The sequence below is a fragment of the Pyrus communis genome, chromosome 10, assembly GCF_963583255.1.
Source record: "Pyrus communis chromosome 10, drPyrComm1.1, whole genome shotgun sequence".
Lineage (NCBI taxonomy): Eukaryota > Viridiplantae > Streptophyta > Magnoliopsida > Rosales > Rosaceae > Pyrus > Pyrus communis.
Genome location: NC_084812.1, coordinates 8,021,094 through 8,031,374, shown reverse-complemented (window position 1 = coordinate 8,031,374; position 10,281 = coordinate 8,021,094). Strand labels below are relative to the sequence as shown.

General features: G+C 39.4%; 2 protein-coding genes across 2 annotated transcripts; both read left to right on the top strand.

Annotated features, from left to right (window-relative positions):
* On the top strand, positions 1–5,040 carry LOC137747699 (uncharacterized). Its single transcript, XM_068487857.1, has 8 exons — positions 1–429; positions 642–2,324; positions 2,412–2,579; positions 2,680–2,734; positions 2,979–3,127; positions 3,212–3,298; positions 3,686–3,814; positions 3,966–5,040. The coding sequence occupies exons 1-8, from the start codon at positions 361–363 to the stop codon at positions 4,089–4,091; spliced, it is 2,466 nt and encodes an 821-aa protein (XP_068343958.1). The 5' UTR covers positions 1–360; the 3' UTR covers positions 4,092–5,040.
* Positions 5,041–6,141: 1,101 nt separating this feature from the next.
* On the top strand, positions 6,142–8,153 carry LOC137748426 (receptor-like protein 34). Its single transcript, XM_068488574.1, has one exon. The coding sequence runs from the start codon at positions 6,562–6,564 to the stop codon at positions 7,840–7,842; it is 1,281 nt and encodes a 426-aa protein (XP_068344675.1). The 5' UTR covers positions 6,142–6,561; the 3' UTR covers positions 7,843–8,153.
* Positions 8,154–10,281: the final 2,128 nt, after the last annotated feature.

The following is a 10,281-nucleotide window of genomic DNA, read 5'->3' as shown; positions in this document are numbered from 1 at the left end:
TCAAAAGTAAAACCAAATCCAACCAATCAAATTAACAAAAATCAAGCATCCGCGAGCCGAATCCCAAAACGCGAATCCCTCACGTTAAACTCAGCCAGCCAGCCAGTCCATGAAACGTTACGCGCGTGTTCGTAAAGTCACACAGCTCAGTCGCTACTTTTTCACTCCTGGCGCTCTTTCCACTCGCCTGACTCGGTCGGCTCAGTAACTCGCCACTCCCTGCAACTCCACCACCACTGTCAGAAAATTCACAACTCTCAGAGGCTTCGAATTCGCCGAGATCTTCGAGAATTTTGAAAATTTCAGAAGAAAATAATCACTTGCATTTGAATTTCGGGACCATTTCGGAAGCGAATCCATATGGAAGCAGTGGCTTCGGCTCCTCCATGGATGCCGGAAGACGACCTCCGCTTGAAGGATGCCATGGAGGTAATCCTTTGCAATTTTCTCCCAAATTTACGCAATTTCCTTTTCGGTCCTTTTACTTTTCAGTTATTGCCGTTGCTGCCATTAAAGCTATCATCCTCTTCTGCTTTGCGTCTGGTTTTTTATTCTTTTAATTTTTTTTTTTTAATTTTTTTATGGAGTGATTGTTAGAATTAATTTTTGAAAATCTCTTTGGTGCTTTTTAACGGTTACAGACAGGTGCTTCTCTGGAAGCACTTGCCAGAGGCGCGGTGCGATTTTCGCGCAAATTCACAATCGGAGAGTTGCGGGAGCGGTGGTGCTCGCTCCTCTACGACGCTGATGTCTCGGCGGAGGCGTCGGCTCGGTTGGCGAAGTTGGAAGGTTGCAATTCCAACTCAGCGTCCAAGGCTAGTAGATTCAGTCGTTCTAGGGGTTTGCAGCGAAAATCCGATAGCATACGGAAGCATTACTATGCTATGCAGAAGATAGAGAGGAGACTAGGCGACGTTAATTCCGTTGATCCGGATTCTTATCAGAAGGACTTTTTCGATCGTAATTTTCTTTTCAGGCCGGACATTGATAATGGCGAGGCTTTAGAGGAAAATTTTGGGGCTGGAGATCATAATCAGCCCTTGTTTTTGGATTGTGATGTGGATAACGGCGATGCTGCTAATGCATTTCGTGGTGGAGAGCGTGTTTCGATTGGAAATCATGGTGCGGAGGGAGGTGGGGAGTGTGTTCCGATTGGAAATTATGTTGTGGAGGGAGTTGTGGGGGAAGGGTGCTCAAATGAATTTGTCGAACAGGTTTCTTTGCTGCCAGGTAACAAATTAGGAGAGAATGCTTTTTGCCATGATAATGCCTGTCAAGATCTGCCTGCTCATGGAGATGATGCAATTGATTTTGGGAATGCCTTAGATGCGGAAGATATAGGGCCATCTCATGCATCTGTAGATGAGCCTCTTTGGAAAACGATTGAGGATGTACGGGCACCAGAAATGCCAATGGATGTCAGCGTGGGGGTTAATGGTGAGGATGCCGAAAAGACATTGGTAGTTACTGATGATATGGATGTGGATAATATTGGTTCATCTCAATACGACGATATCCATTCTGAGGAAGTGTTTAATGATGAACTGATTAGGTCTGTCACAGTTTCCGGGGGTGATTATGCAGACATAGACCTTGTGAATGAGTATGAGCTTGCCTTCATGTATGCCAGTGGCAAGGAGTCAATAGATAAGTCCTCTTCTGAAAACCTGAATCCGATTTCGTTGAGTAAGACCAAGGATGTTCATGAAAATGATGTACCGTCTCACTCTGGCCAAGATCTTCCCCCAAAGTTGATTTCAGATTCATGCCAGGTTGTTACAGACAATATGCAGGCTGCCGAGATGGATGTTGCTGCTGAACTGTCTCACTCTGGCCAAGATGATCAGTGTGTTATCTCTTGTTCCGAAGCCAATATGACAGCATCTACGTCAGTGCCATATCCTCTTACTCCTGAACTTAATCATGAAGAGATGATCTGCACATTGAATACTGAGGACCCTGAAATCCCATGCAATGATGATATATTTCCATCTACTGCAACTGTTCATGCTGTAGGGGAACCAACCTTAAAAGGAGCTCATGAATTGGCTTCCTCAACTGGTAAAAGAAAATGCGATCAACAAAGGAAAGAAGAAGATCCTGCACGACCTTTTAAGGTTCCCCAGATGGTGGGATACGACACAAGTACAGAAGACAGCCCTAACCATGCACTTGGTTCTTTTGGAGTTAAAGCTCTATATGGTGATAGTAAATGTGTAGCTTCAGTCTCCAAACATGATAAAAATGTCATTGCCGACCAAAGCCAAAGCAGATCAGCACATGCACCATCTAAGTCTATCACCAATCAAGGGCTCAAAGAAGAGGTTATTAATTTTTTAACTGCAGTCACTTCATAAATTTCTTGGTTGCTCTTGCAAATATGTATTACTAAAGCTGATTGTTGTGAACAGGGAGTAGAAGCTCCTTTTACAATTGCAGAACTTGCACCCTTATGCGCAGAGGGTTCTACAACTTTCCCAGAACCAGAAGCCAACCCATCAGTACTAGATCGTGAAGAATCTGAGGAAAAATCTGATGATGATGCTGACATTCCTTGTTATTCTGATATTGAAGCGATGGCAAGCATTAATAGTTCTGTTGATTAGCTAGATTTTTTGTAATCTTCTACTTAGTCCATTTCTAGGATCTGCCCCTCTAACTGGTTTATGCTATCTTCAGATACTTGAGATGGATTTATATCCACTGGATCAGGATTCATACATCAGTAGTGAAGGTAACTCGTCTTATTATTTTTATAAATAATTTAAACATAGTACTTAAAAGATTTGATGTGTAATAAGTGATAAAACTTTACATTAGCTGCCTTCCCTTATATTCTGGTTATTGAGAAACCATCAACCAAATGTGGCAAAGAGTTCCGCCTTGTATGGTACAGTCGAATGTATAGAATGTCATGTATAATTGTCTGTATTGTTTTGTGCTTGTCTTTTTTATATTCTTTTCTGTGGTATTTGCAGTCTTAGAGTATCAAAACGAGGATTCTAAAAGAAAAATCATGAGGTTGGAACAGTGTGCACGATCCTCTATGCAAAGAACCCTTGCATCTAAAGGTGCACTTGCAATATTGTATGGAAACCAGATAAAGGAATACATTAAGAAAACTGAGGTGTGTTTGTTTGGATTTTAAAGTTTTGATTCAGATTCATGCCGCTCCTTTGCAAACCTGTTGCATCCTCTTCCTACTTTGTAGGTAATAATTGGCAGATCAACAGAAGATAACGAAGTTGATATTGACTTGGGAAAGGAAGGGCGGCATAAGAAAATATCTCGGCGGCAGGTGGGACATTTTTTCCCTTCTAATCCTATTATGATTGTTCCAGGACCTTTTGTTTCCCTTCCTTGCTCTATGATAATTGACTCAATCTGTAGAATGGGATTAAGGTGTCGAAAAAACTGTTTCCTGAGTTTTTTGACAAATGATACGATGAAATGTGAGGGGGGAAATAAAATAAGGGTGGCGATTTCCACAATCCCCTTTTATCCATTCATGCTCCTTCGCCTAATTTTTGTTCTTTGGGCGACTTTGGTCATTGTCTCTATAAATCTGACTTCACAGCAGGGTAGAACAAGGAGGAAGTGTTACTTTGCTTGTTTTTATGTTGTTATATTCCTTCCAAGAATTTTCGCTATGATTTTAATACGACTTTTGTTAATTATTCTTTAGGCTTTTATAAAGATGGAAGGAGATGGTTCTTTCTCTTTGAAGAATCTTGGCAAGAGTTCAATATTTTTGAATGGTGAAGAAGTTGCTTCGGGACAGCGTGTTAGTCTTAGTTCAAGTAATTTGATTGAGGTAAATAGGTTTCTATTTCACTATGCAACCGATTATATTCTTATATTGTTATTTTTTCATGCTACCATTCTTGTTTCGTCTTTCCCTCAAGCGTGCTTCCTCCTACTTATTTAGTACTCTCGACTAATTTGTTGTTAATGACAATCTGCAGATTAGGGACATGTATTTTAATTTTGAGACAAATCACAAATCTGTGAGGCAGTATCTGGGAAGAATTGGCCAGAAAAGCGAGGATAAGCACACCAAGTTCGAATGGTCACCTGAGAGAGGCCCATAAGTGGAGAATAATATGACAAGGTGCCTTTCTTGTTCCAATTCTTTTCGAGTAGACCATACTTGGTCTGTTATACTTTATTATTATTAAATAGGAGCATCCTCACCCTGCCTGATTATAGAATGTATAGGCTTTTTATATAAACTGCTCCCTGAAATTGGCATAACTTTTGGTCCTTAAGATTTAAAATTGTTAGAACCGGTTTGTCAACCGTTAATCATTTTGGTTCCTGAGTTTGTCCATCAATAATCATTTTGATCATTTTGTGAAAAATTTTCCACAAATAAGGAATAAAATGACAAAAATACCCTCAAATTTTGTCAAATCATTTTGGCCCATTGTTTATTAGATTGAGGGTATTTTTATCATTTTGGTTCTTATTTAACAGAGATTTTTCACGGGATGACCAAAATGATTGATGGTGGACAAACTTAGGGACCACTTCTATCGATTTCAAATCTTAGTGACCAAAGTGAGGAGTTATGTCAATTTCAATAACTATTTCGGCTAAATTTCTATGTATAGTAGTTAATCCTTCAGCCCGAAGGACGAAAAGTTGTAGTACAAAAGTATATGTATATATAGATATATCAGTTTTGCTATTGTAACCAATGGTAACACTAACCAACCAGCTCCTTGTTATCCTAACTTTTGATCTTTCCCATTTTGGCCATGTTATTATTGTCTCTCTATTTATGGACAATTGTCGTCCATTATACTTAAACTCATAATCTCTCTCATGAAAAAAGAGATTGAGTGCCGCTAAACTAAATAATCATTGGGTTATAGTTATCTGTTTTAGACTTTTAGTTTAACAGTCGACATTTACTGTTTTTTATTGTCATGAACTGCACTGAAATACGACTACTTCAACATGAACCCAGTTGGTTGATGTATTTCTTAATTCATAGTATGATTTCTAAACAATGTTCCTGAGTGGTGGTTGGAAATTGGAAAATACCAAACGCGAATCTGCATTCTGGAAAATTGGAAATCGGTTGGCTTTTGGAAAAAGTCTGCTGTGTTTTCAAGTTTGTTAGCTTTTCTAATAAGGACTTATAATAAAAGTGCTTTCACCAATTAGGACATACCATTCACCAACTTAGAGGCTGTCTGTAACAACTGAATCATAGGGGAATCGATTCTATGAGCTGGTTTTTTTTTTTTTTTTTTTTTTTTAAATGGCCACCCACCTTTGTTTTATCTTTTTCTTTTCTTAGTGATTGCGACCTAGAACTGGCTTCTGCTTTTGTAAGGAAGCCATTTTTAACGGCTTATAGAGAACTAGGGCAAAAGGGATCCTGTTCGATTGACAGCGTGATTAGGTTTATAGAAAATTACAGGCTGACATGTATACAATAATGTCTTTTTGCAACCACAAGAGTTCCTCTGATAGATAAAGCATTACACGGCTGAAATGCTCATTGCGGATAAGTTCATCACTTCTCACATTCTTTGCAACGAGGAACGACTCATTTTTCTCATTTTTTGTAAATAAAACATTTTAGTAATAGTGTCAATTGTAAGTGAAATTATGGGATCAAGCAATTGGACCACGTGTCTGCAGACCGAGACACAAAACTTACCTTACCCCACTACGCCCGGTTTGTTATATTCATCCGACACACTTTCACCCTCACTTCGCCTCACACCGCATGCAAATCAGGTATCGTACCCCAGACCTTCTCAAAGTTGTAGACATTGTGGATGAGAACGGGCTGTTGATGTAAAAGGGCCAAGCATTTGTAGCCACGTGTCAATCCAAACATTGTGATTCGCATCCGAAGTTGATCTGGACTGTGACACAATTTCAACTCCCGACTAAACTAAGTGGTGCTAACGAACTCAAGAACTTTTGCATTATCTTTTACTTCAAGTTTTCAACATTATGAAACCATGGCTCTCACAAAAGCAAATTTCATTTTTTTTAACGAATGATATTATTTACATGGATGAAATAAGTTTAAATTTACAATATGTTAGTAATAATGTAATTTAATTCGTTTCGACAAAAATCAAACTTAATATTTTATAAATAAAGAAGAATACCATTCAACCGTAATACTAAATAGCTCATAAAAACTTCTTATATATTTACCGTCCAAAACATTCTTATACATAATATTGTATCATTGACTTTAAACGTTACCATATACGATTCCTTCTTGTACATGAAAAATAAAGAAAGAGAGATACCAAAGACAGCTCACCACAAGCAACTAGCAGTAGCCGCCGCCGCTTCAGCCCAACCAACACACGTCACTATATAAGATCGCTGAACTCTGTCTGATTCCCAATACCAAAAGCCAACAAAGTGCTTTCCTCGCTTAAGCACTTTTCCCCTCTGCCTCGCATCAAAATTCCGACTTCTGATTCAAAACCAACGGTCCCGATCAACCTCTCCCTCCTCCCCTGTTTCTGCAACTTCACACTCCCCACCCCCAACTGATCAAATTTCCACAAAAACCACTTCATGGGTGTCTCCATTTCCGATTTCTCCCTATTTTTCCTGATCATGTTCGTAATTTCATCCGCAAGTCTGCAGCTTGGAGCAGAATCCAAGACTTTCTGGGCCGACATTGAAGCTCTCAAGGAGTTCAAGAACTCACTCGACCCCGGCTCAGTGCGTCCGGGCTCGTGCGTCAGCTCCTGGGACTTCAACCTCGACCCATGCGACAACCTCTTCAGCGACCGGTTCACCTGCGGCTTCCGCTGCGACAAGGTTGACTCCTCGTCGTCAGTCAGCAGGCTCACCGAGCTCACCCTCGACCAGGCCGGCTACTCCGGCTTGCTCTCCTCCCTCTCCTGGAACTTCCCCTATTTGCAAACACTCGACCTCTCCAACAACTTCTTCTCCGGGTCGATCCCCGAGTCGCTCTCCAACTTAACAGGGCTCATTCGACTCGGTCTCTCCGGTAACTCGTTCTCCGGCGCAATTCCCGACTCAATTGGATCGCTTTCGAACCTCGTGGAGCTTTTTCTCGACAACAACCGCCTCGAGGGCGCAACCCCATCGAGCTTGAACGGCCTGGCGGGGTTGCAGCGGCTCGAGCTCCAAGGGAACCTGCTCAGCGGCGAGTTTCCCGAGTTGGGTTCTCTTCAGAACCTAAGCTACTTAGACGCCAGCAACAACGCCATCTCCGGAGGTGTCCCACTAAATTTCCCGACATCTCTGCTCCAAATCTCCATGCGAAACAACAGCCTAGTAGGAAACATCCCGGAAAACATCAAACAGTTGGGTTTTCTGCAAGTGCTCGACCTGAGTCACAACCAACTCGGCGGTGCCGTCCCCGCCCACCTCTTCAACCACCTGTCGCTACAGCAGCTTACTCTCTCCTTCAACCAATTCACGTCCGTAAAGCCCCCGGTTTCTCCTTCTCCGAGCGCCCAGAGCGCGCTCATTGCACTAGACCTCAGCAACAACGAGCTCAGCGGAATGCTACCGCTGTTCATGGCGGCGATGCGGAAGCTCTCGGCATTGACGCTGGAGAACAATAAGTTCACGGGTATGATTCCGACCCAGTACGCGCTCAAAGTGGCGGTGCCCGGATCCGGAGTCTCGAAGCTCGAGAGGCTCCTGCTGGGTGGGAATTACTTGTGCGGACCCATCCCCCGTCCTCTGCTCGGGTTAAAACCCGGTTCGGCGAATGTGGTTTTGGGCAATAATTGCCTGTACAGGTGTCCCAGGATTTACCATGTTTGTAAAGGTGGCGATCAGAAATCGTATCATAAGTGTAGAAGCTTCCGCCCATAAATAATAACATGAATAAATATTATTAATATATTTATTGTAATTTTATTTTTTTTAATAAATGATATTTTTACACTAAGCGCGTGAGGAGTGGGTTTATGACACATCCCGATCCAGAATGAGGTGTGGTCAGGATCCAAAGTGGACAATATCATGTTACGGCGGAGTGGAGCTTGAGATGTGGTGGGGTCCGGGCCGGGATGTGACAGTTTAGCCTCATAATGCGCTAGCAATAATATGAATGAAATTCATCTTTTGTATTATTACTGTATTAATATTGTAAAATTATATATGACATGAAACTGTTGAAATTATTTCATTTTCCACCCTTCTAATTTATTCTCAGTAACAATTTGGTCACTACTTCGTTTAAAAATTGACACTTTACTACCTGAAATTATGAATTCTTAGTCTATTAACTTCGATGCAACGCTTTAGTTGGTTCATTCATTTGCTTACGTGGAGTCATATCGATGAACAACAGATTAACAAATGTCATGCAGACAATAAGTAAGATTTTTTTTTTTAGTGAAAACTATAATCTAGAAGATATAGATAATAGAGAGCAGAAGATTAAAGTTTAGGAACTAATCTTACTCATTGCGTATTACGTAAAATGAGTAGTCGCTAAATTGATAGTTCGAGAAATGGAAAGGTCAATAATAGTGCAATAATTTTTATTTTAAAGTAATAAAGCCCAAAATTTAGAAAGAAAAAAAAAACAAGAACCTAAACCATAAAGAGCGCCAATATAATTCTTAAATTAACTTAAATTATTACTAATTTTGATTATCTTCCTCTTAATTTTCATTTTTTCTGGTGTGGTTTTGTTTTTAGTTTTATTTCTATTTTTATTTTTTAAGTTTCTGGAAAGTGTGGAAATTGAGGAAATGTTTGGTAAAATAGTGGTAATAATAATGTGTGGGGAAGTCCTTGTCTGGTGGTGCATGTTGACGTTAGTAATCAGTTGCTAGATTTTTTTTTTATCTTCCTCTGACAATCGGGACGTTAACACTCACGTGGTTTCCTATGTATATCCATATACATGTTATAGATGGAGGATTTCCTTGGTCAATGGTATAATAGCGATATGACATTCTGTCTCAACGATACAATGTCTTGTTAAGAAAAATTTACGTTATGGTATTTGTGCCATTACAACTAAGTTGCTCTAAGTTTGTAGTGTATAGATGGTCGTAGTGCGTGCTTGGAGAGATATTTCATTGTGTTTGAAAAACAAATACATATATCATATGTGATAATAAAAGTAAAATGATACTTGAAAAAAACTTTACATCTGTATAATAATATATAATATATCACCTCGTATTTCAAACACAAAAAATCTCTCGTGTGGTTGGGATTGTAGTGTAACTACGAGCAAGCAATCTACTAGTCAAACAATGTAAAAGTGCATTCGCACCAACTACATCGCTTCAATGAAGGAAAACAACTAGTTTAGAAAGTGCGGTTTGATAATTAATTTTTTTTTTTTAATTTTTAATTTTGTTTTGAAAACTAAAAACTCATTTAATAACTACTTTCAATTTTCATTTAATAAAAACTTATTTGAGTTTTCGCACATTGTTACTTTTGCAAAGAAAAATATAATATCACACATTGTTGCTTTTGCTAGTGATCCAACGGTTAATTTACAATTTTACATTATCTTGGTGTCCTGCATGCTTCAGTTACTAATTACCATGCCATTTAGTTAGGTTAATACGATGAAAATATGCATCATTAACTCTTCACTTTTCTCTTTTCCTTTGTCAAATCTACCACCCCTCCACATAAAGCATCATGATCATGCCACAATACTTATCATTAGCCAGACTATCTTAACTTAAATATTTAATATGAATTGACAAGGGTTTAGGTTAATTAATAAATTATTGAAAAATGCTATTTTGTGTCTGATTTTCATGGATCTGGTTTATGTGACAGAGGTTCACATGGCGGATTTTGGACATTTAGGGCAGGAGAGATTCTCTCTTATAACTAATTCATAGTCTCGATGACATTATTTGATCATTTAGCTTTGGTCACGGGGTGGGACTTGAACATTTATCCAATTGCCACAATGAAGCTTCTCCTTCGATGTAAAGAAAAACTTTGGTAGGACTATCTTATTAGGGCAGCTTTTACACAAGATATCATACGAATGACGTGATCAGACAACTCTACAAATTTTATCCTCAATGTATACTTTTCTACCACTTAATTCAATACCAATCCAATCCTAGTCACACCCCACTGGTCATGGGGAACATTGCTTATTGTAGAAGACAAATAAGCACACAGCTAAAACTGTGAGGCTTAAACTAATTAAACAATTCTTGTGCTGTAGCTGCTTGAAGATTACATTGTTCAATAAATTCAAGCTTCTGACTCACGAGACATGAAGATTTTTGAGCCTCAACATCTCTACATTTCTCAGAA

What these genes read in the sequence shown, in the direction of transcription:
- LOC137747699 (XM_068487857.1), top strand. Translation starts at nt 361, where the DNA reads ATGGAAGCAGTGGCTTCGGCTCCTCCATGGATGCCGGAAGACGACCTC. An exon ending in AATACATTAAGAAAACTGAG is followed by an intron (nt 3,128 to 3,211) that starts GTGTGTTTGTTT and finishes CCTACTTTGTAG; the next exon opens with GTAATAATTGGCAGATCAAC. An exon ending in GTTCAAGTAATTTGATTGAG is followed by an intron (nt 3,815 to 3,965) that starts GTAAATAGGTTT and finishes GACAATCTGCAG; the next exon opens with ATTAGGGACATGTATTTTAA.
- LOC137748426 (XM_068488574.1), top strand. Translation starts at nt 6,562, where the DNA reads ATGGGTGTCTCCATTTCCGATTTCTCCCTATTTTTCCTGATCATGTTC.